The 26096-nt window shown below is 42.2% G+C and overlaps 1 protein-coding gene across 5 annotated transcripts in view; it reads right to left on the minus strand.

Moving 5' to 3' along the window:
* LOC123997451 (arf-GAP with coiled-coil, ANK repeat and PH domain-containing protein 2-like) overlaps positions 1-26096 on the minus strand; it is a 97401-nt gene that overhangs the window by 26655 nt on the left and 44650 nt on the right. For 3 of the 5 annotated variants that reach the window (XM_046301705.1, XM_046301708.1, XM_046301704.1), the window contains exons 3-11: positions 25379-25498; positions 24279-24332; positions 20614-20672; positions 19124-19307; positions 14880-14924; positions 14681-14776; positions 6705-6779; positions 2451-2462; positions 1097-1156 (exon numbers count right to left, since the gene is read on the minus strand). In XM_046301705.1, the coding sequence (XP_046157661.1) occupies positions 1097-1156; positions 2451-2462; positions 6705-6779; positions 14681-14776; positions 14880-14924; positions 19124-19307; positions 20614-20672; positions 24279-24332; positions 25379-25498 (705 nt within the window). The remainder of the gene's footprint in view (positions 1-1096; positions 1157-2450; positions 2463-6704; positions 6780-14680; positions 14777-14879; positions 14925-19123; positions 19308-20613; positions 20673-24278; positions 24333-25378; positions 25499-26096) is intronic. The other 2 variants (XM_046301706.1, XM_046301707.1) reach the window with 2 other exon arrangements.

Genomic DNA, 26096 nt, shown 5'->3' on the forward strand with positions numbered 1-26096 from the left:
GAATTCTCTGCCCCGTTACCCTACATTCCTCTCTTGCATTCTGTATACAACATATTTATTGAAATTGGTTATAGCAAATAGGAAAAAGCTAATTACTCAGAATGTCACTTGTGTGCTGCCCTGCTGTGCGAGACTTTGTTCTTTACTGCGGGGCGGCAGTCAAGTTAAAATAGGCTATCCATCGTCTGTCATATCACAATGTCTTCACCATGAACAATGGCTCTCAATCATCGTCAATAGATGATACTATCGTAATATCACCCAATCATAAAACAATTTACACTGTACAGTACACTTAAACTAAGGAATCATTTGCAATGTAACAGTGTGTAGCCTACTCAAACAGACTCTCTAAGATGTATTTTTAGGCTGTATGTATTATTCAAGGCCTCTGTCCCAGCCCTGGAGAGGAATAAAATAGTTGTTACTTTTGGGCAGGGATAAAAACATGGCATCCCTCTACATACACACCACTAAACCTGGATCCTGTCCACAATACCCACACACAAAGCCATACAACTGTAAAACAGCCATACAGCCAGGACTCAAGACAAACAAGGGACATAGAATCCAATCCCCAACCGGTCAAAGGACAAGGCAATAATCGACTGTGTGGGTAAAACCTGGACCTGTAAAAAAAAAAAAAAATCTGACAAGATTGGATAGGTGAAAGCATGGGTTGCATCATATATCAATCCATCCATGTCAGATCAGATATTGCTTCAAGGAACGGAGGTAATAAAGGTGTCAAACAGGAAACAAGTAATGACAACAACCAGAGCTCAGAACTCACATGTAAGCAGACGTCAATCCCATGCTTCTTTAGCCTGATCCCAGATCCAATTGGGCTGTCTTGACAACTGGACTATGAGTGACAAGGAATTGGCAAGACAGCACAACAGATCTGGGATCAGACCATTGCTTTGTAGTCAGAAGGTAAACCGTGGGAGACATACTTTAGAATGAGAAAACCACATGAATGTACAGCATGACAATGGAATCCCTCATCACTCTAGTTATGTAGGGAAAAGAGGAGGGAGTTGGCGGGGGGGGTCAATTGAAACCAAATAGCAAATGAAAATCAATTATTACATACGGAGGACCTCCACGCACAAAAGCTGCGTCCATCGGGAAAAGGTTCAACCTCTGTCACCTCCTAAAAGAGTAACACCAGAAGACTGAGAAAGGGCTGAGAAACTGAGAAAGAGGAGACAATTGATTCCATGACATACAATTGGAGATAGTTGAACACACACACACACACGAGAGCATGACCATGGCACAGAGCCATATGAAGCTAAAAATAAACATGTTTTGCCCCCTTCTTTCAGCGGACTCACCAGATGCCACACATAGTGGAATCTGCTGAAGATCTTCATCTTCATGTCTGTGACAGCAGGTCAGTGTGTTTGTCGGTGTCCCAGTCACCTTGACAATGGCTAGCTAGCGGTAGCTACCTCTGCTGTCCTCTCATCTCAAGTGACAGCCCTGTCACACTCGGACTAGCAACCTCTCTCCAAAACAAGCCTCCCCATTACCCTGTGTGTGCGTGTCGGTCCGTTCCTCATCCACACTCGTCACTGCTGCTGGCTGAGTTTGGCACCTCCCCCTTCCGCTGAGGCCGCAGCGGCATGCAAACTCATTGGGATGCGAATGTGTGTGTGTGTAGGTCAATGCTGACTGGCGCAATGGGTTTAGAATAACAAACCGTACCCCGTGCAGATTAGCTCCAGCATGAAACATTTATACAGCATCTATTTTAAAGCCATGTACTCTACTTCTCCCAGTGTGTGTGTGTATGTATATAGACTCGTGTTTTCTCCTGCAGCATGCACAAACCACAAAACCAAAATCAACCCTTTCCAGTTCACAATCCACTGCCTCCTCCTCTGAGAAGCAGAAAAGCTAATACTTTGCGCTAAACTTAGAACCCCCCTCCGTCCAATGGGGACAATCTGTAACACGATGGAGCCCTCTAGAAATGTATTAATAATTCACACAGGTAGAAATAAGGCATACTAAGCACACTCTAAAAAACGCAGTCATGAGGAAATGAAATGCACATGAGTCTAGGTGAATATTTCAATTGAGCTTGTATGTTATAGATTCAGCCTATCCCAGCTAGCACAACATGTTTTCGTAATGTTCTGCAACGTTGCAATTAGACCGATATCAAACCTGCCTCTCACATTCCCTTTGCAGTAAGGCATGAAGACTAGACTGTCGCAATATGCTATATCATAAACACATTAGGTGAATGAATGACTGGTATATAACACAGCCGCCATGCATGAAATTCAACAGACACGAGCATACCTGTGACGAGGACTGAGTGGTCTTAACCCGGGCACGTCATGTATGTGTCAATAATATATCATGATTACTTCAGACTATCAACATGCAGAAAGAACCGACATAGCACAGAAATACACAGAGGGAAAAAGGCTTACCTGCAGAGCAGCCTGGGGAACAGTGGAGAGAGGTGGAAGGAAAAAGAGGAGAGGTTAGAACTGCTGATACATACTGTCAGAAAGAGAAAGAGAGAGGGAGGGAGCGAGACGACATAAAAATAGCATCTAGTAAAAGGGAGGGGGTAGGACAGGGAGGGCGCTGGGATGCAAGACGCACAAGGATGAGCGTACATTTGCACGGGCTGCGAATGAGAGGGCTCCTGGCTGGAAGTGCTGCTCATGCTGGAGAGCAAGCTGCTGCTTGCCATGTTCCGCTCACACCCACAGACAGACATGCACACACTCTCACGCAGACACAAAAAAAGGAAAGAGATTTACATACAGACACAGACTGACAGACATACTAAGAGGCCAGACAGGCAAACAAACTTGGATGTAGATACTTACACAGACAACAAATACCAACAAACTCACTCATGTACAAAAACAGGTTCCAGTGAAACTTATCCATTGCGTTTCCTTTTTTTAAATTTGAGATATATGCATTCGAAATGTATTCAGACGCCTTTACGTTATCTACATTTTGTTACGTTACAGCCTTTTTCTAAAATTGATTTAATCATTTTTTTTCTCATCAATCTATACACAATAATGATAAGCCGAAAAAATGAAATACCTTATTTACATAAGTATCAGACCCTTTGCAAAGCTCCGGTGCATTCTTTTTCCATTGATCACCCTTGAGAATTTTCTACAACGGTCTACACGGTCTCTATAAGGTCCCACAGTTGACAGTGCATGTCAGAGCAAAAACCAAGCCATGAGGTGGAAGGAATAGTCCGTAGAGCACAGAGACGACAGGACTGTGTCAAGGCACAGGTGCAGAAAATGTCTGCAGCATTGAAGGTCCCCGAGAACACATTCTTAAATAGAAGAAGTTAAGAACACCTAAGACTCTTCCTAGAGCTGGCTGCCTGGCCAAACTGAGCAATCGGGGGAGAAGGGCCTTGGTCAGACAGGTGACCAAGAACCCAATGTTCACTCTGGCAGAGGTCCTCTGTGATGGGAGATGGGAGAACCTCCCAGAAGGACAACCATCGCTGTAGTACTCCACCAATCAAGCCTTTATGGTAGAATGGCCAGACGGAAGCCACTCCTCAGTAAGAGGTACATGACAGCCCTCTTGGAGTTTGCTTAAAAGGCACCTAAAATACTTTCTGAAACAAGATGCTCTGGTCTGATGAAAGCAAGATTTAACTTTTTGGCCTGAAAGCCAAGCGTCACATCTGGAAGGAACCTGGAACCATCCCTACGGTGAAGCACAGTGGTGGCAGAATCATACTTCTGCGGCAGGGACTGGGAGACTAGTCAGGATTGAGGGAACAATGAACAGAGAAAAGTACAAAGAGATACTTTATGAAAACCTGCTCTAGAGCCAACAGGACAACGACAGTAAGCACACAGCCAAAACAACGCATGAGTGGCTTCGGGACAAGTCTCTGAATGTCCTTGAGTGGCCCAGCCAGAGCCCGGACTTCAACCCGATCGACCATCTCTGGAGAGACTTGAAAAGAGGTGTGCAGTATCGCTCCCCATACATCCTGGCAGAGCTCATAATGGGGTATTGTGTCTAGATTGATGAGAAGAAAAAACGATTTAATCAATTTTAGAAAAGGGCTGTAATGTAACAAAATGTGGGAAAAGTCAAGGGGTCTGAATACTTTCCGAAAGAACTGCAGACGGGGATGCTAAAAATGTGTTTAGGCGTCACCTTGTTCAGGCTTGTTACCTCACTAGCTTGTTATAGCTGGGGCACGTTCAGCAGGACGCAATGTTTTGGTACATTCAGATATAAATATGCTACGTAGAACAAACAAAAATCTCCCTCTGACATGTTGAATAAAGGAATAACGTTAGCTCTATTCATGGAATCTTTATCTGCAATGTTAGAGAACGTTTTGCAACTGAACGTGGCCCTGGGAGCCTATATGCAAACATTTGGTAGCAGGGGACTTGAATCGGACTCGACTACATTACTGGGCTTTTAGCTCATCCCATTCAAAGTCATTAGCCTCCGTTTTACTTTTGGACATCAATGTGGCTTCGGCGTCTGTGGAACATTAATAATGGCGCGATCGAGTGACAGAGGTGCAACGTCTCCCCCTCCATCGCTCTTTAATATCTATGTAGGCTTGGGAATTCATGGCCAGATATATCCTCATATTTCTTCTGTTGGGAGAGAATAGGATGTTATGCAGAAAAATGATAGACAAAAGATTTCCAAAATTAACACTGCCCAGGAGGAAGAGCAGCTGTGTATTGTCGAGGTTGACCTTGAGCTGGTGGGCCGACATCCAAGCTGAGAAGTTTGCCAGGGTGTAAAGAGAAAAAAGGATAAGGCCTAGAACCGAACCCTGGGGGACAGCAGTAGTGAGAGCACGTGGTGCAGACACAGATTCTTTTCACTCCACCTGGTAGGGACGACCTGCCAGGTATGACGCAATCCAGGATTGTGCAGAACCTGAGACACCCAAACCTGAGAGGATGGAGAGGAGGATCTGATGGTTCACGGCGTCGAATGGAGCAGTTAGATTTAGTCATAGATGAGAGAGAGCCAACTTTGGCAGAGCGGAGAGCCTCCGTGACACAGAGGAGAAAGGTCTCGGTTGAGTGAGTTGCCTGGTTAGGGTCAAGAAGATAATTCTGAGAGAGATAACGAAAGAGTTGGTCAGAGACAGCATGCTCAAGTGTTTAGGAAAGAAAAGAAATAAGGGATACAGGTCTGTAGTTTTTTATATCAGGGATGAGTTGAGGGAGATGAAGAATGGGCGAAGGTCTCCAGAGATGGTCTGGAGAAGGGAGGAGGGGATGGGGTCAAGTGGGCAGGTTGTCGAGCAGCCAGACATCACTAGTCACAGGATATCATCTAGAGAGAGAGGGGAGAAAGAGGTCAAGGCGTAGGGTAGTTCTGTGTGAGTGGGATCAGTGGGCTCAGTAGCCTGAGAGAATGAGGGATGGATATTGTTAACCTTTTCTACAAAGTGGTTGACAAAGTCATCCACAGAGCGGGAGGAGGGGGAAGGTGGAGGAGAAAGTGGAAAAAAACTTTAAATTTAGAGTGATAAAAAGTGGCTTTAGCAGCAGATACAGAGGAAGAGAAGGTACAGAAGGGAGAGTAGAAGGACAGAAGTTTAGTTATCCTCCATTTCCGCCCAGCTTCCCGCAGCCCTGTTCTGTAAGCACACAGTGAGTCACTCAGCCACGGAGCAAGAGGAGAAGGTCGAGCCGGCTGGGAGGAAAGGGGACAGTGGGAGTCGAAGATTGCGGAAAGGGAGGAGAGTACTGTCGAAGAAGCAGAGTCAGGAGACAGGAGGGAGAAGGCTTAAGCTAAAGAGGATAGGATAGAAGGAGACAGTAGTGGGAGAGAGAGAGCAAAGATTGCGGCGGCGCATGACCATCTAGGTAGGGGCCAAGTGGGAAAGGTTGGAGGAGTAGTGTTCCACATGGAGTGGGGTTGCAGAGAGATTAGAAAGCAAACAGCCTCTTGTGAAGATGAGGTTAAGCATATTGCCTGCCTTGTGAGTGGAAGGGGACTGGGAAAGGGGTCACAAGAGTAAAGGGCAGGGTTCATACACATTTTGACAGATGGAACTTCATGACTTTTCCATGATTTCTCCATTACTTTTATCCCCCCTCCCCTCCCAAAGTAGAACACCTGTTAGGCAACGGTATAAAACACGTGGTCTACCCTCAGTCTGGAGAGGTACTGGGTGTGCAGGCTTTTGATCAAGCTCTGCTCAAACACAGAGCCAGTTTTATCAAGGTCCGGTTGAGCAGCTAATTTCTCAAATTTGGTTTGTTAGATTCAGGGCTGATCCTTTAATAGAATGGGTTGGAGTGCAATAAGAAAGGCTTTGTGGCTGAGGGAAAAGGATCCACCTCAGTCAAATCACTGCTTTAAATCAGAGCTCCTCAAGGCTAGAGACAGGGAGGGTGTGTGTGTGCTCGCTCAAGGATAGCTAGAGCAGCGTTTCCCAAACTCTATCCTGCCAGTGCCAAAGGACATCCAGCCAACTTGGGAAGCATTGGAGTCAACATGGGCCAGCATCCCTTGTGGAATGCTTGTCACCTTTTTGAGTCCTTGTCCCGTTGAATGGAAGCTGTTCTGAAGGCAAAAGTGGTGGTGAAACTCAAGATTTGGAAGGTGTTCTTAATGTTTTGTACACTCAGTGTATAGCGCAAGTGTGCCAAAAAAGGTGAGTCATGTTTCTGTGTGTGTGGTGTGTGTGTTACCTTCTGTTGAATGGTGGAGTGTTTCTGCTCCATGTCCCTCTTCTCTTTGGCTGCATCAACCACCAGCTGGTCCAGCTGAAACACACAGAGCACAGGTTAGGATTGTTTGAAAGCATCAATTGTGTGTGTGCCATATTTTTAAACAGGTTGCAATAGTCTAAAGAATATGACCGTTCCTTATTGGACAAGTTCAGGTAGTCCCCCTCTATTTCAGTCAGATATCTGTACGTTTTGTGCCTAATGACCCCACAATCCCCAGTAGGCCTCTATCCTCTCTAGCTACAGTAAAGGGTTCAAGGCTAGTTTGTAAGGGTTTTTGTGTCTGTAGTTGCTAATGAACTTCCAGTTTCCCCTACAAATAGAGTTCATATGCAAAATAATTGGTTATCTGAAGTGGCTTCCTCTACTCATCTGCTGTCCTGAATTTAGCACTGTTCTAAAAACACTAGACGCATGAAAGCAATATTGCAGTCTGTAGTCTATGCTCTCTTTCAAACTTGGACCATAAAGGTGTCCCTTGGATAAAGAACTGCTCCACTACGAGATGAGCTCTCCTTCAGATTGAGGAACTTGAAGACTGTTTGAGTAGGGTGTTTGATGACCCGAGTTTGTTTCCTACATCAGTGTAATTCTAGTCTCCGCTTCAGAGGGATTTTGGCCGCAAACAACCTAAATCAGCATCTATGATATCTCATCTCAAGCAAACACTATCTGGTAACAAAGATCGTTTGTCGAGAAAGGAACCAGGATGCAGCGAATGTGTGTCTAATGGAACTCCTGTATCATTACAACCTACAGAAATTATCTAACCTAAGGGAACTATGGGACATTACACTTAATTTTACAGTTCTGTTTTAGTCTTGGTATTAACTAAGAAACAACCTATTACTTACAGTAGGTTTAGAGTTTCAATGAACCAGAAAGAATCAAAAAGTAGGTAGTCGATTTGTAATAACCATTTTTCATGCAATGTCTAAGTAAATACTAGGGCTGTAAATTAAAGCATCAACAACCTCACTGATATAACTTATTAAACAACATGCTTATAAATGAATGAATACTCCAATAAACCCTGTACTCAGTAACGTTAAGAAAAATACATACATTAATGGCAATCTGGGGGATTTATTGAAACAAAGAGCACAATTACAGCACAGATTCGCCACAAGTACAGCATACCATAGGTCTAATTTCATAATTCATACAAGACAAGCCTACACTATGGAATAAATTATTCTAAGGAGCCTAAATCAGGATCCAACTACACTCACACTAAACCTGAAGTGTTAGGCCAGTAAACGAAAGGTCACTGGTTCGAATCTGCTGTTCCGCCCTTGAGCAAGGAAGTTAACCCCCAACAACAACCTCTCGCTGGGCACCGATGATGTGCATATCGATTAAGACAGCCCCCCGTACCTCTCTGATTCAGAGGGTTGGGTTAAATGCGGAACACACATTTCGGTTGAATGCATTCAGTTGTGCAACTGACTAGGTATCCCTCTTTCCCCTTTCCTTTCCCTGCACCCACTACTAAAGCCCATTACTAGATTCCTCTGGAGCTGAGATACATATTTGGGGACAGATTTTGTTTCGTTTTAGCAGAAAGTGGGCGGTTGTCGGAATGGCAGCTCGATTGGATCGGAAATGTTTTCCCCCTTCTCCATAACAACCAGCCCGTTAGACTACAGCTTCTAGTGGATTTTAACAGTATTTTGCCTATATCCATAAACACAGCATTTACAGTCCCTTCTGGTCATTCTATTTCTATGTGTAGGCTATATCACTGTAACTGGTCCATTCAGAAGTAGGCCTTGTGATTCTGACTCACCCACTGCACGACCACCGACTGACGTGGTCTACAATTCAAACGACTCACTAGGGTGGTGGTTGTGCATCTTTGTTCCCTTTCACTCTGTCATCATGTAGAAAATCAGTCACTAGTTACAGTGTGCATATTGTTTCTGACATTTGACTGATGAATAGTCTTGGTAAATTAATTTATTCATTTCTGAGTGTAAAAATAAATACATTTCGTTATTCAACCTAGGCTAAAAGCATCTTGGAAAGACAAATCGCTTCAATCTTTCAGTTCCTGATATGAAAAGTTCAGTCACTGAAACCCCTAAATTGTTTAGGAAACACATTCCATACCCTTTCTCTCTTTACATGAAACATGTAAGTATTGCATGCATGCGACCAATAGGGCCTGACCTATAGGTGGGGTGGCAGGAAGCCTAGTGGTTAGTGTTGGACTAGTAACCGAAAGGTTGCAAGATCGAATCCCCGAGCTGACAAGGTAAAAAATCTGTCGTTCTGCCCCTGAATAAGGCAGTTAACCCACTTTTCTTAGGCCAACATTGAAAATAAGAATGTTGTTCTTAAATGACTTGCCTAGTTAAATAAATAAAATAAAATGTATATATTTTTTAAATTGCCTAACATAATCACATTAATAAATCGGTTAAAACAAACTCTGAACACAGTAATGTCGACAGCAACATTTATGGGGAGGGTGTGAAAAAGAAACTTGAAATGGGGGAAATGTTTACTGGTTGCTCAGGAGGGAAAAGTGAAGTCATATCTGTGGAAGACATTTGATATAAGTGTGGAAACTACTGGAGATAAAGAAAAAGGAAGGTATAGGAGCAGGTGTTGCATGAGTATTATGTGTGCCAAACAGTTCCTGTTAGATTACAATATATTACTTTTTTCTGACCATTTGGAACAATAAGTTCCCACAGTTCCCACAGCCATGAGGTTGAAGGAATTGTCCGTAGAGGTCCGAGACAGGATTGTGTTGAGGCACAGATCTGGGGAAGGGTACTAAAATATTTCTGCAGAACACAGTGGCCTCCATCATTCTTAAATGGAAGAAGTTTAGAACCACTAACACTCTTCCTAGAGCTGGCTGCCCAAACAAACTGAGCAATCGGGGAGAAGGGCCTTGGTCATTCAAGCTCTGTCACTGACAGAGTTTCAGAGGTCCTCTGTGGAGATGGGAGAACGTTTCAGAAGGAAAACCATCTCTGCAGCACTCCACCAATCAGACCTTTATGGTAGAGTGGCCAGACGGAAGCCACTCCTCATTAAAAGGTACATGACAGCCCATTTGGAGTTTGCCAAAATCCACCTAAAGGACTCTCAGACCATGAGAAATAAGATTCTCTGGTCTGAGGAAATCAAGATTGATCTCTTTGGCCTGAATGCCAAGAGTCACGTCTGGAGGAAACCTGTCACCATCCCTACGGTGAAGCATGGTGGTGGCAGCACAATGCTGTGGGGATGTTTTCAGCAGCAGGGACTGGGAGACTCGTCAGAATCGAGGTAAAGCACTGAGATCCTTGATGAAAACCTACTCCAGAGCGCTCAGAACTTCAGACTGGGGTGAAGATTCACCTTCCAACAGGACAACAATCCTAAGCACACAGCCTAGACAAAACAGGAGTGAATCTAGGACAAGTCTATGAATGTCCTTGAGTGGCCCAGCCAGAGCTTGAACCTGATAGCTGATAGCTGTGCAGCTACAACCTGATAAGCCTTGAGAGGATCTGCAGAGAAGAATGGGAGAAACTCCACAAATGCAGGTGTCAAGCTTGTAGCATGATACCCAAGAAGACTCAAGGCTGTAATCACTGGCAAAGGTGCTTCAACAAAGTACTGTGTAAGGGTCTGAATAATTATGTAAATGTGATATCAGTTTTTATACATTTGCAAACATTTCTAAAACACAGTTTTTGCTTTGTCATAATGGGGTATTGTGTAGATTGATGAGGGGGAAATCAATTTAATAAGTTTTAGAATAAGGCTGTAACGTAACAAAATGTGGAAACAATCAAGGCGTCTGGATACTTTCCGAATGCACTGTAAATGGATGATTTATAAAGCCAGGCACATTTAACAGTTAGGCTATTATTTACAGACCTAATTAAGTTTAGGTTTGCTCACTCCTCAATTGTCTAAGACAATTAGGCTAAGTCTTATTCACAAGGAACTAGTATCACTAGAGAACGTTGGTTACGTAATTATTATCCCAGATTGTCCGTTATTTCTGAGGACAATTCAGACGCGGTTAGTTTCTTTCAAAATGCCCCCTTTAATTAGATTTTTTGTATATTCCAACAAGTCCAGCACTGTACGTAGGCACTTCATATATAGGCTATCCGCAGCACTTTATCAGTTATTGTTTTCTTGCTCAAACCGTGAGCAACACCTGTCAAACTCAGACATTTCTCTCAATATACAGGGATGTCGATTTGCACGGGACTAGTATTATGACAAGACCTTGGAGCTCACTGCTGGTGCCTTCACCGCATTGTTTTCAATCCCAATATGCTGGTTAATTTTGCTATTATGCACATAGCAACATAGGGAAAGGCTCCAATTGCAAGGCGCACTGAAGATTATGTTTCAGAACCGCGGTCAGTGACCATATCCAACGTGGGGGAAAGCGCATGTTATAAAATAATATTACATTTATTAGTGTTGCGTCATTATTTTACATAATATAACCAAATACAATTTCAGTATCACATGTCTTAGAGGGACGGACTGTGTCATCCGCAATGGATTAGTCCACTGAGATAGGCGCGAATCAATCTTGTGCACCATGATTTTTTTGTTGTTGAAAATTGCGACTGCTCGACTAAAGAAATCTTGGTCGACCAACAGCCTATCGACCAAACAATCAGCCAGTCGACTAAGTGGGGTCAGCCATAATACAAGTCAAATACTTCAGCTTTGCTTGATTTGCTTAGTACAACGTAACTAACGGCATTGTCTTAAAAGTGCTAAAGCCTTGTCAATCGTCCTATCTTTCTATCAATATCAAACTGATAATGTTGTCGTTAAGCTCAGACCTGTTGGTAGTTCCTCCACACCGCTCTCTCCTTCACTAATAAGCCTACGTTCTGAGTCCCAGGGTGGGAATACCCTGTCATTCCTCCAGCTTACTCATTCCCACTGCTCTACTAAGATAATAATCATCACAGGAGCAGCAGATCAGTCACGTTTTCCCCTGTTTAAACTAGGGCTGGGTGGTATACCGTATTTTACGATATACCAGTATTGATGCACAGACCGGTGTTGGTTTTTACTTTAACTTCTATAACAGTATTTGAATGTTTAGTTTGTTAATCCAACCAAAGTGCCAGATTTATAAAATGATTTATAAAATGCTTTTCAGTGACAGCATACCTAGCCCAGAACATACCTAGCCCAGAACATAGCCCAGTTGACAAATTATTACAAAGAGTAAACAGCCAAGCAGAAGCGTTACAAAACTCAGAAATAGAGATAAAATTAAATCATTAATTGATGATCTTCATATGGTGGCACTCAGAAGACATTCATTTACTCAATAAATGTTCCTTTTGTTCGATAGTCTCTTTATATCCAAAAACCTTTGTTTTCTTCAGTAATGCACACGCTCAAACCCAGTCAAAACAGGTAGACCAAAAAAAAATCTAAATTGTATCCGCAAAGTTCATAGAAACATGTCAAAAGATGTTTATATTCCATCCTCAGGTTGTTTTAGCCGAAAGTATTTATAATATTTCAACCGGACAATAACGTCGTCGAAATAAAAGGTAAACAAGAAATGCACTCTCTCGGGATTGCGCATGAAAAAGCTCTGTGACACATCAGGGTCCACTCATTCAGACTGGTCATACTCCCTCATTTATAAGAATTACAAGCCTGAAACAATTTCTAAAGATGGTTAACATCTAGTGGAAGGCATAGGTACTGCAAATTGAGTCCTAAGTTAATGGATACTGTAATGGCATTGAATAGAAAAGTACAAAAAAAAACCAAAAAATACTTCCCGAGTGGATTTTTCTCAGGTTTTCGCCTGCCAAATCAGTTCTGTTATACTCAGACACTATTTTAACAGTTTTGGAAACTTTAGAGTGTTTTCTATCCAAATCTACCAGTTATATGCATATCATATCTTCTGGGCCCGAGTAGCAGGCGGTTTAATTTGGGCATGCTTTTCATCCAAAATTCCGAATGCTGCCCCCTACCCTAGAGGTTAAATGTGATTTGCCGTGTGTAAAGTCCATTTTTATAGTTTACTTCACTACTTGAGTCATCTCTCTCCGCTCTCGCCATACCGCTTTCCACACAGACCTAGTCTCGCCCAGTCACTCAAGGAGTGCATTTGTTGTTCCTCGACCACGCGACATTTGCGTTCAGTCTTCATGGTCAATGCAGCACATGCAACAATGTTGATGACAACGATGCTACTTTAAATGTGCTTCTTAATATAAATTTACTAGCGTTCTATCATTACACTATACATCTGCAAACAGCTAATTTGTCTTTTATTAGCAAGTTGGGACTAAATTTTGATAGCCGCTAAAGCTAATCTATATATGGCTAGCTAGCTAACTAGCTAATAAATGTACCGAGTCAGAGCAAACGTAATTAGCTATACAGCTAGATAATACCAGTGCTGGTATAAATCAGCATGTTGTTTGTGCAACAGTATCTTCTAAATCAAAGAGGAATATGCGAAGCATGAATAAGTTAGCTACATTCAACGTAGCCAAAGATTATTGTGTCCCCTAGGAAACACTTTGGATCCTACCCTGTTACAATAACTCCTCCCTGGCATTTTCATTCGGTGTCATGTCAAAAAACACCATTTAAAGTGCCCACTATTATATTATAACTATAGAATTAGAATAATCATTAGATTTCCATGATTCCAACAGTTCACCCAAGTGTTTTGCTCTAAATCAATTGCAACATTTGGTTAAAAATAAAGCCTAAATTGTTTGCCCATATCATGCAGCCCTACGTGGCAGTGTGGAAATGATCTCAAATGAGTGCAGGAAATGTAGAAATGTATGAAAATGCAGAAAATCATTTTTAGTTTGAAGTTGAACTGAACAGTATAAAACAATCAGAATGGAGAAAGACCCATTGAAATCACTTAGAATATTTGTGTTGCCACCCTGGGGTCACGCACTACTCACAAAACATAAAATGCTGTCAAACCGGCAATTAAAAAAAAAATGTGATATGATACTTTGGCCATTTCGCCCAACCCCAGTTTAAACTCCCCCTGGTCCAGAGGAAGCTGCTGATATATCTGACCAGTGATGGGGGGGGGTCCATAGTTACATATTCCTTTTGGATGATATTACATCGATATTTCACTCCATATTTCACCCCACCTAGTGCCAATTATTAAGATTTGCTACAGTGGGTAGCGTTAGCTAGTGCTAGTTGTCTGTGCCTGAGCCGAAACTCCAGTTTGTTTTATCCAAAAGCATGTTCTCCATCTTCTTTTTTAAATAGTGAGCCAATACCTCTTCAGTACTTTTTTTTGCCTGACTGATCAAAACTTGTTTTCTCATGCTTTCTGTTCTCTCTGCAGCAGACATATAGTGAGCAATATCAAATTGCAATACATACAGTATCGGCACCTAAGGATCATGATAGTATCGCATCAGGTCAGCGCTACCAGTGACCATGACACACACAATGAAAGTGCATCATCACTGGCCACAGGCCTAGTGTTGGTTGGCTCCACCTAGTGCCACTGAACTAAACTAGGGCACATTTTTGTATTGTGTGCACCCAGCAAAAATAATGGACAACAGTTTGGTTTGTGGGCCGAAGCAATTACTTTTCACCCTAGTTTAACTCCTTGGCAGGGAGGAAAAGCGTTGCCTGGCATGGCTTTAACTTTCTGTATAGAGAGTAAGAGCTTGATGATAAGCTGCCAAGTTGAATCAGGTGTGTTAGCGCTGAGGGGACAGTGGTTTTCAAACATCTCCTCGGGGAGACCCCCCCCCAGAGGTAGCACACCTGATTCGACTTGGCAACTTATCATCATCAAGCCCTTAACTAGGTGAATTGTAAAACATCTGGGGATCCCCGAGCAGAGGTTTAAGAACCACTATGCATTCGGATGGGCCAGGTAGAGATACAGTTACAGTTTAATGGGAGTAAATGGGATAAAAGCCTACCTGTCCCCCCAGCTGTTTCATGAGAGGTTGTAGTTCACTGAAGAGGTCGTAACCCTGGTGGAAGAAGGTCAGGTGGGCGTACATGAAGGACAGCATCTACGGACAGGAACATACCAATCAGAGACATCGTACACGAGGCAAAATACATGGGAACAACAGTTAAGTTCATATGGTTATTTTCATAGAAAACAATATTTACCGATTTGAGGATTTCTGATCTTCTCTTAGACTGGAGTACATTGATCTGTGTGGGTAGAAAGAAAAGCTCACATTGGATTGGGTCACCAGTGTGTGTGAGCGCATGTGTATATGAGAAAAAGAGAGCACTGTACTAGTGAAATGATTGAATCAAATACTCCTAGTTCACACCAATGAACTTCAAATGCATTTAAAGTTAATTGGTTCCCATTAAATGGGCATCATGAATAATGTATAATTAGCCAGAACTACATCACTATAGATGTTGTAGGAACTGGATAGGTAGAAGCAGGCCCTAGGAATGGGATAGGTGTATTGCATCTACTCAATTCTACTCTCGCTTTTACTTTCTTTCATAAATCTGCAAAAGCGGAATGGTTTGAGACCAATGGAAGGTCGTTTTCAGGCTGGGCAGTTGAGAGGACATTGAGCAACTTAAAGAACTGTGTCCATGTCAATTGATAAACATCTAAATGTTCCATTATAGCTGCTAAAGAAGGTGTTGTTGTTGACATGCTGCGGACTCTCATGTGGAAAATAACAACATATTAAAATGTGGAACTTCAATGGAATGCCCCTTTAAAATCAGCCTTGCTTTCCGGACTTATACATTTTCGGAGCACTTGATTGATAGCAGGAGAGCTCGATACCGCACTACCTCTTCAAGGGGAAGGCTTTGATAAATTATTGGGCAGCCCTTGCAGAACACTGCTGTTATTGTAACACGTGCATGCTAGTATGGTTGCAAAGGGTCGGACACTTTCCAGGAAATTTTCCATGGGGAGTTGAGCCCTGGATTTTGGGGAAATTTGCTTAAATTCAACAAATTTGTGGGATACACATAAGGCAATTCTAGGTCTTGTGGCATATTTTGGTTAAAATATCCCCAATTCAATGGAATGTATTCTTCCATCATATGTGAAGTGCACTCTTCCATCACATGTACAGCTGATTCTCAAGATCTTGCACACTAATGAGATGTTATTGAGCCCACACTACCTGTTTGAGCCAAGGACGACATGCTGGTAAGTTTTGATTACAATATTGGGTAGGGTGAATATATTTTATATGAGATACATGAGTTTTTGTTAACTAGTAAACAGTAGCATACATCATATGTTCTACATCTGTTTAAATATTTTTTTAAACTTGTTAACCATTTCTGCTAGTTAGTTTTTACAACCATGTGGGGTTTAGCTTGCTTGAGCCTGTTAACTGAAGAGTGTTTTTTTAATCTTACAAAGGAGTTGTTTAATCTTACTGCTTAACTATTTATCTGTGCATGGAATTGTATTTTGTTTTTTTAAACATTTTTTTCTTCTAATCTTTACAGGAAAATGCCAGGGGCACTATCTGATGTGAGACATTTCACTGCTGCAAATGAAGGAAAAGCTGTGTACATTTGCAAATACTGTGCCAAATAATATGTGAAGAATGCAACAAAGATGAAGAATCATCTGGCCAAGTGCATAAAGTTCCCTCAGCGCTCACAAAAAGCAACCTCTGACAAAAGGCTCTCTACTTCAATTCGAGGTGAAAATGATGACGATAGCAACAGCTCATGGTCCTCCTGGAATCAGAAGATTTTTTGACTCCATGGAGAAATGTAGTCAGAGAAATGCTGACCTCTGATGCTCACAGTCAATGTGTATTGAAAGAGATCTCTGAATGTTCTTCACCCAGCATACACCTCTCCAACCAGACATGCTTTATCTACTCATTTGCTGGATACAGAGTTCAACAGATTTCAAGTGAAGGTCAAGCAAATCATAGAGAAAGCAGACTGTATTGCAATCATCTCTGATGGGTGGTCAAATGTTTGTGGGCAAGGAATAATTAACAACATAATCTCTACCCATCAACCAGTATTCTACAAGAGCACAGACACAAGGGACAACAGATACACCGGTCTCTACATTGCAGATGAGTTGAAGGCAGTCATCAATGACCTTGGACCACAGAAGGTATTTTCACTGGTGACAGACAATGCTGCGAACATGAAGGCTGCTTGGTCTAAAGTGTAGGAGTCCTACCCTCACATCACACCCATTGGCTGTGCTGCTCATGCATTGAATCTACTCCTCAAGAACATCATGGCACCGAAAACAATGGATACACTCTACAAGAGAGCCAAGGAAATTGTTAAGTATGTGAAGGGCCATCAAGTTATAGCAGAAATCTACCTCACCAAGCAAAGTGAGAAGAATACGAGCACCACATTGAAGCTGCCCAGCAACACCCGTTGGGGTAGTGTTGTCATCATGGTTGACAGTCTCCTGGAGGGGAAGGAGTCTCTCCAAGAAATGGCCATATATCACAGTCTGCCAATATGGACAGCGCCATCAAGTGGATCCTCCTGGATTATGTATTTTGGGAGAGTGTGGTAAGCAGCCTGAAACCTATAGCAGTAGCCATTGCAGATTGAGGAAGACAATGCCATCCTGGCTGATGTTCAGACTCTGCTTGCAGATGTAAGAGAAGAAATCCATACTGCCCTGCCCACTTCACTGTTGCTACATGCAGAGGAAACTGCAGTTCTGAAATACATCCAAAAGTGTGAAGACTTCTGCCTGAAGCCCATACACGCTGCAGCGTACATGTTGGACCCCAAGTATGCTGGCAAAAGCATCCTGTCTGGTGCAGAGATCAACAAGACCTATGGTGTCATCACTACCTTGGCCTGGATGAAGGTAAGGTTCTTGGCAGTCTGGCGAAGTACACTTCCAAGCAAAGGCTTTGGGATGGAGATGCAATATGGCAGTTGTGCCAACATATCTCATCAGCCACCTGGTGGAAGGGACTTTGTGGATCTGAGGCTCTTTCCCCCGTTGCCTCCATCATCCTTCAAATCCCACCAACATCAGCCCACTCATAACAGAACTAGTCCTTGTTTGGGAACACACACACCAAAGCACGCAACAGGCTGACCAATATAAGGGTTGGAAAATTGGTGGCCAACCGGGCAAATTTTTGGCTTTTTGAGCCTGACAACGAGCCATACTCAACAAGGTTGGAAAGTGACAGTGAAGATGAGGCCTCAGAGTCTGATGTTCAAGAGATGGACATTGAGGAGGTCCAGGGAGAAAACATGGAAGCCTGAGAGGAAGACAACCAAAGCTTTAGTTTCTAGACTATCATTTTACAGATGTACAGTGGGGAGAACAAGTATTTGATACACTGCCGATTTTGCAGGTTTTCCTACTTACAAAGCATGTAGAGGTCTGTAATTTTTTAGCATAAGTACACTTCAACTGTGAGAGACGGAATCTAAAACAAAAATCAGGAAAATCACGTTGTATGATTTTTAAGTAATTAATTAGCATTTTATTACATGACATCCCACAGAAAGTTTCCACCTATGAATATTCCCCAAAATGTGCAGACCTATGTGCTAGTAAATGCAGTCCACTTCCCCATTCACAGCAACACCATGAAACCCAAGCTATAGCTAATGCTAAGCTGCCTGCCGCCCTTATCAGCCGACATGGCCCATTCATCATCATTGCAGCCCAGGAGAAGACGAGGCAATGAAGGTACGGCTGTATACATGACTACTCTCCAATGTGAAAGGTCAGCTTAGCAATCGGGGGAACATAGCACAAACTGTAGAGCCATATGGGTTTGACAAGCTAGGAACTTCAGAATAGTATGAAAGAAAGTCCTATAACACTTTGTATTTATCAGAAGAAAAAAAGACTGAGGCTTCGTAAAAATGTCTGTTCGTGTTGGACCTGTAGACGGAGTATACCCAAGTGTTAAGCCTCTAATCAGGGTCTGTATGACATTGTACGGAAATAATTGATAGTTGGCCTTACTTTCAGGCTACAGCCTTTCATCAAAGATGCTTAAAGAAGTTAACATTGGAACATTGGAATGGGGGGTAAACTCACCCTTGTGCCTGACCACTCACCATACGTAAAATGCTACTGAACAATAGTGGTCACCAACCCTAGTCCTGGAGACTACGGTCTAGTGTTTCAGACTAACACTGTCACACCTGATTAAATCAATCAACTGCTCAGCAAAATCTTGATTAGCTGAACCAAGTTTTAGAGCAGGGCTGAAACAAAAACATTCACCCCGATGTTGCTTTCCACGACCGTGGTTGGTGAACCTCAGTCTGTGTTTAATTCTTCATAGAAGGATAAAGTTATCCCTAAGAAATTGATCTGAGGTCAGTTTAAGGATGTTAACACTAAAGGTTAAGTTAAGGATTTCTAAAGTAAGCTGATCCTGGATCTGTACCTGAAGGACATAGTCGAGGACGATGTGGCGGAAGCACTTGCGTGTGGCCGTCAGGATGTTGGTGGCCTCCTCCACCTCGTGCTGCTTGTTGCGCGGCACCTGGGCATTCTTAATCAGCGCCGCCTCCTTCTCCTCGCTCACCTTGTCAAACTGCTTCTTGGACTCTTTGAACTTACGTAGGTCCCTAAGGGCGGGAGGTGAAACATAAGAAACAGGTATGATAATGAGGAAGTCACACCTCTGCTAAATCTTTGTCAATCTAATAACATTTTTAAAAATTAAACTTCAAATCCAGGAGTATAGACCTTTCTCTCGAAGGCATTACATTTTTTCTTTGTAGTCATGTTTTGGTTGTATGCGATGTATAGAGAAGGTTTTGTGGTTTTCACGGTTTGAAAAACAACCAGAGTAAGTGGCTACAATCGCATAATCGCCCAAATACCGGTAAGCAAGAAGGATCCCATTTCTGATTTTCGCCAAAGAAGAAATGGGAAACATTGAACACACAATCTAGCTAATGTCAATCATTAGAGGAAAAAGTATATCATCTATTTCAGTTTATTAGGTGTATGACTAAAGGGAAGCAATTGCCCTAAAAATCTAATTTCCCTCACAAATGTGTCTACTAAAGGCTTTGGGGGTGATTTGTAACCAGCAGTATCATTTGACAAAGCAATTAACGACTATTTGGAAATTTGCCTCACATGCACCCTGACACAACTTCCAAGTGGAACACAATGTTAAAGCTTGAATCATTTGCTAGTGTTCGCAATGTGAAATGTACATTTAGAATTAATTGGCAAAGATATGAGGACACTATTTACTCCAAACGGAGGGACAAAGTACACAACTTAAACTCAAGTGCCCACATCTTGTTCTTTGGCTTTTACTGTTTGAGTGAAATAAAGACACCTTTGGACCACAGAAGGAGGAGTGAGTAATTGTTTGGGAACATGGTTTTGAGCTCTTAATTTATAGGGCAGAATGCTGATGTAGGAGTTTAGCCCGTGTGTGGTGTGGGCAAAGGCTGAGGCAGCGGGCTAATCCTGCATAATGAAACAAATGAGGTTTCCCTGCAGGCTTAAACTCTTACATAAACTGTCTGGGAAAATGTGGGTGCATTAGCTAATAGGTTAGGAAACATTTAGAAGCCATACTTTTACACACCCTTTAATACTGAGCAAATAATATAGTATTCCACAATGCGTTGCAGACCGTGTGTCATCCCATCCTTTAACGTATCGGATTCACTGCCACCGATCGCCTCATACATATTCATGTGCTGTTTGTGTGACTGAGATTCCTCCTTGTGCTATGGTGCTGTGTGAATTTATTTATGTCATTTCCTTCCTTAGTTATTTTAGTCCTAGACCATGATCTATCACAAATCATTTGAATGTTGAATAGAGACACTGTCCATTGTTATTGTGTAAAATAAGAATACAACTAGCAGTAATATGATGAGGGAGCATTCATTTCAACCTACTTACTCCTTCACAAAAGTTAGAAGCTGGGTCTTGACTGATCGCTGGGCCTGGTCAAACAAAATCTATAAGGAGAGAAACATGACTGATTAGTACTTTATGCAACCGGGTAACAGTCACAAGCTTTTCACATTTTAATTATTACAAGCTGAAGTGTGTATGAAAAAATTTCTTTACAGGGAATGGTGTGTGTGTTCTGCAAGTTAGCACCTCTAACCAGGATGTGTACCTTTACTTCAAAGGTGGGCTCACAAAACACATTAAAAAATCAGCATAGATCGGGCTGACTTTGTACCTTTCAGGAGTACTTTTTTAATGCACACCAGCACAACAGCCTACTGGTTTCAGCTCAATAATGACATGCTGTGTTGCTGTGTTCATTCTCACTAGTTGGAGGCCACAGACTCATAAAACTAACTAAACCAAAACCCAAACCACAACCCTTGGGTGGTGCCGTGGCAGAGATCTTTGTGGGCTATACTCAGCCTTGTCTCAGGATGGTACGTTGGTGGTTGAAGATATCCCTCTAGTGGTGTGGGGGCTGTGCTTTGGCAAAGTGGGTGGGGTTATATCCTTCCTATCTGGCCCTGTCTGGGGGTGTCCTCGGATGGGGCCACAGTGTCTCCTGACCCCTCCTGTCTCAGCCTCCAGTATTTATGCTGCAGAAGTTTGTGTCGGGGGGCTTCTCCTGTCCTATTTTGTGTCCTGTGTGAATTTAAGTGTGCTCTCTCTAATTCTTTCTTTCTTTCTCTCGGAGGACCTGAGCCCTAGGACCATGCCTCAGGACTACCTGACATGATGACTCCTTGCTGTCCCCAGTCCACCTGGCCGTGCTGCTGCTCCAGTTAACTGTTCTGCCTTATTATTATTGGACCATGCTGGTCATTTATGAACATTTGAACATCTTGGCCATGTTCTGTTACAATCTCCACCCGACAGAGCCAAAAGAGGACTGGCCACCCCACATAGCCTGGTTCCTCTCTCGGTTTCTTCCTAGGTTTTGGCCTTTCTAGGGAGTTTTTCCTAGCCACCGTGCTTCAACACCTGCATTTCTTGCTGTTTGGGGTTTTAGGCTGGGTTTCTGTACAGCACTTTGAGATATCAGCTGATGTACGAAGGGCTATATAAATACATTTGATTTGATTTAAGCCTGCTGATGCAGGGCCAGACAATATGACTGGAGGGACCGTGCTCTGGTGACAAACAGATTCGGCTCTGTGCTTTAAGGGACATGTGCTTGGGTTAACGCTGAATGGCAAACTATAACCATCAGTCAGCTGATCTCACTGCAGTCTCCAGTGTTGAGTCACAGTCTTAGATCTGTGGCCCTCAGGGGTTTAGGGAGTATAGAGAGGAAGAAGGACACTAAGAAGGGACTAGGGAGGTCTCCAGTGATGAGTCACGGTCTCAGACTTTAGGGCAGGGGTATTCAACTCTTACCCTATGAGGTTCAGAGCCTGTTGGTGTTATGTTCTTCCTGTTCTAATTGCACTCACCTGGTGTCCAATGTCGATATTAGTCCCTGATTAGAGGGGAACAATAAAAAAATGCAGTGGAACTGGCTTCGAGGTCCAGAGTTGAGTTTGAGGGCTCTAGAGTTTAGGAAGCATAGTTTTTTAAATGTATTACTATTATATATTTATTTATTCAGGGAAAACCCATTGAGTCCATGGTCTCATTCCCAATGGTGCCCTGATCACAACAATACAACAACCAATATAATGTAAAACAAAACAGCAATCAATACAAAACACAAAATGACAGTTACAGTCCTCAGCTACGAGGTTCTCAATTAAAAACACCCTAAACTGCCTGAGTAGGACCTGAACATCTAGTTGTAATGAGTTTTGCAAGTTGTTCCAGCAGTGAAGTGCATTAAAACTAAAAGTGGTTTTACCCGAGGAATCTCAAGGGGTAACCAACCCTGTGAACGGGATTGGTAACTGATTTTTCATACTTCAACAACGAAGTTAGGTAACTCGGAAACAAAAAGGGAATAGTGAAGTGATCTATGGGACGTTAAATGAGGACCAGCCAACCTTTTGACACAGGATGCAGTGATGAGTATTAAAAATGTCACCTGTGAAAAAGCGAAGGGTGCTATGGTAGACGGCATCCAAAGGTTTAAGAGTAGTGGCTGCTGCATTCTGGTAATGGTGTCACCATAAAAATTGACTATACAATATATATATATAAGCCCACTTTAAATCTTTGCTTTTTAACTAACCCATCAGTATGTTTTTTTTTTAGGCGTTAAATCCTTGTCAATCCAAAAGCTCTGATATTTATAGGCGGGAACCCGATCGATGGGAGAACCATTAAATTAATAAATACAGTGGGGCAAAAAAGTATTTAGTCACCCACCCATTGCTAGACCGCCATTTTCAAGTTTTGCCATAGATTTTCAAGCCAATTTAAGTCAACACTGTAACTAGGCCACTCAGGAACATTCAATGACGTCTTGGTAAGCAACTGCAGTGTATATTTAGCCTTGTGTTTTAGGCTATTGTCCTGCTGAAAGGTGAATATGTCTCCCAGTTTCTGTTGGAAAGCAGACTGAACCAAGTTTTCCTCTAGGAGTTTGACTGTGCTTAGCGCTATTCCATTTCTTTTTATCCCCCCAAAAAAACATTCTAGTCCTTGCCGATGAGGAGTATACCCATAACATGATGCAGCCATCACCGTGCTTGAAAATATTAAGAGTGGTACTCAGTTATGTATTGTGTTTTTTAAAATATTTTTTATTTATTTTACCTTTATATAACCAGGCAAGTCAGTTAAGAACACATTCTTATTTTCAATGATGGCCTGGGAACAGTGGGTTAACTGCCTGTTCAGGGGCAGAACGACAGATTTGTACCTTGTCAGCTCGGGGGTTTGAACTCGCAACCTTCCGGTTACTAGTCCAACGCTCTAACCACTAGGCTACGTTGCCGCCCAAAATATTTTTAATCTTTGACAAAAAGTTAATTTCTTTGCCATTTTTTTGCAGTATTATTTTAGTGCCTTATTGCAAACAGGATCCATGTTAAGTCATAATTGTATTCTGTACAGGCTTTCTTCTTACACTATGTCAATGTATGCTAGTATTGTGGAGTAACAAATGTTGTTGATCCATCCTCAGTTTTCTATCACAGCCATTAAACTCCAAATGTTTTAAAATCACCCTTGGCCTCATGGTTAAATCCCTGAGCAGTTTCCTTCCTCTCCGGCAACTGAGTTAGGAAGGACGCCTGTATCTTTGTCATGATTGGGTGTATTGATACACCATCCAAAGTGTAATAATTGCACCATGCTCAAAGGGATATTCAATGTCTGCCTTTTTTACCCATCTACCAACAGGTGCCCTTCTTTGTGAACCATTGGAAAACCTCACAGGTCTTTGTGGGTGAATCTGTGCTTGACATTCACTGCTCGACTGAGGGACCTTACACATAATTGTATGTGTGGGGAACAGGGTAATTTTAAAATGATGTTAAACACTATTCCATGCAACTTATTACGTGACTTGTTATTTGTAAACATTTCTAAAAACATAATTCCACTTTGACATTATGGGTTATTGTTAGTAGATCAGTGACAAAATCTCAATGTAATCCATTTTAAATTCAGGCTGTAAAAAGATACTGTATAGCACACCAAGTTCTGTTTCACATCAAATGTCGCCTTACCGTGTGATAGTTGATCATCTCCTGCAGACTCTCGGCAAACTTTGTGAGACTGGACTGTGGGAGGAAAAAGAAAAGTGTAAAACAGAGATAAAGTAAATAAATATGTACAGACACATGGGACATAACAGTTCTATGTAAATTATTAGTCTCAGAGTAAAATGTATTATCCATAAATTATACACCTATCCATCAATGTAAAATAGTCCTATTGTATGAACTAGTCCCACCATCTCAGTCACACGACCGTTATGAGCGACAGGGTATAATAAATACTTAATTCCAGACTACTAAAACCTACTAACAGTGACTGAGGTATGTGTATGAGGAAATGCTCTAGTGCAGGGGTCTTCATCCTTTTCTTGCCCAGGGACCCCCCATGTTAGACGTTAAGAATTTTCACGTCTTATCTGATAAATGATAATGGCAATGAATCAACATTTTAAAATGAACAGATTTGGTAGATAGTTTCATATTTTGGCCTACCCACATAATTTGGAACATAGCCTATTAGCTAGAAAAATGTATATTCAAACATATTGACGCTAAATGCAGCCGTTTAACTGGTTAAACAAAGGTGAGCTATTTGTTGGCAAAAATGTATGGCCACGCCAAGAAAGCTTTGTCGTGCACTGTACTTATTATGGGTGCTTTTTCAAAGCCTTTGTCACAGACTCCAATGAGTATAACTTGCTCAATATTAGGAGTTTAGAAATAAAGTTGACATCATTAGAAAGAAGACAATTATAAAAAAAAATATATACTTTTTTTTTTTGCAGACCCCGGTTGAATACCCTGCTCGTGTGCTGCTATGCCGTTTTAGCCATTTGAGCAACAATGGTGCCTTCAGGGAGAATTTTTCAACAATAAGGACATTCTTTCAGAAAAATGCACTATGGCTGAACTTCAGACCCAGGAAGTAAAGGAAATATACAAAGGAGCTGAAATGCAGGCCACTCAACGCAAAAATGTGTGTGAGAAAATAACAGAGGAGCCCCACAAGCCTAAAAGGGACATAGTTGAGGACACCAGCGGTTTTCTAACAGTAGAAACGGTCAGTTTTGACTTGCGAAGCTCAAGCTATGTTACTGTAGCTCTTTTACCTCGATGACATCATCTTTGGTGGAGCTTGCAGCGAGCTCGCGGATTCCATTGACAAACTGTTTATTGGCAGTGTTGTAGGCCTTGCCGGCATCGATCATCCCGATGCATAGCTTCACCAGCTAGAGAGAGAGAGAGGGATGACAGAAGTGATTAATGGATGAAATAGTGCTTGCTTTCCATGCCATCCCTTTAGGACACTGTTCCGTGTTCTAACACTGGAAATGTGTTCCTGACAAAAGATAGCAGTTTGATACATAAACAAAACAATTCAGAGGTTTGAAAATGAAACAGCTGTTTGCTTGTGCAAACATAACTTCATCAGAAATTAGCTACCAGTAATTAGACTAACAAGCTACCCTCAACATTTAACAATTTTTTTTGACTCATTGCGGGCAGACATAATTCAATGTTAAGTAATCCCACAAACACACCCTGGACTTTATTCATGCACTCTCACACAAGAGTAAGCAAGGAAGCGGAGAGGCTAAATGTTCCCCTATGGTCTGTCTGATAGCTTTAGTGCTTACGAGAAACAGCCTCACTCCATGACATGGTCTATGACCAAAAGCGAGAGCCTTTAGTAGAGATTCTGTAGTTTAAGGTGAAATTCGACCGGTTTATATGCCTAATTTTCAAGGACACTTGTGATACCTTTGCTTAGTTAGCATTTCCCCCCTGAAGAAAGCTGCTCACTTCCCTTACTGCCATCATTGACTG

The sequence above is a fragment of the Oncorhynchus gorbuscha genome, linkage group LG15, assembly GCF_021184085.1.
Source record: "Oncorhynchus gorbuscha isolate QuinsamMale2020 ecotype Even-year linkage group LG15, OgorEven_v1.0, whole genome shotgun sequence".
Classification (NCBI taxonomy): Eukaryota; Metazoa; Chordata; class Actinopteri; order Salmoniformes; family Salmonidae; genus Oncorhynchus; species Oncorhynchus gorbuscha.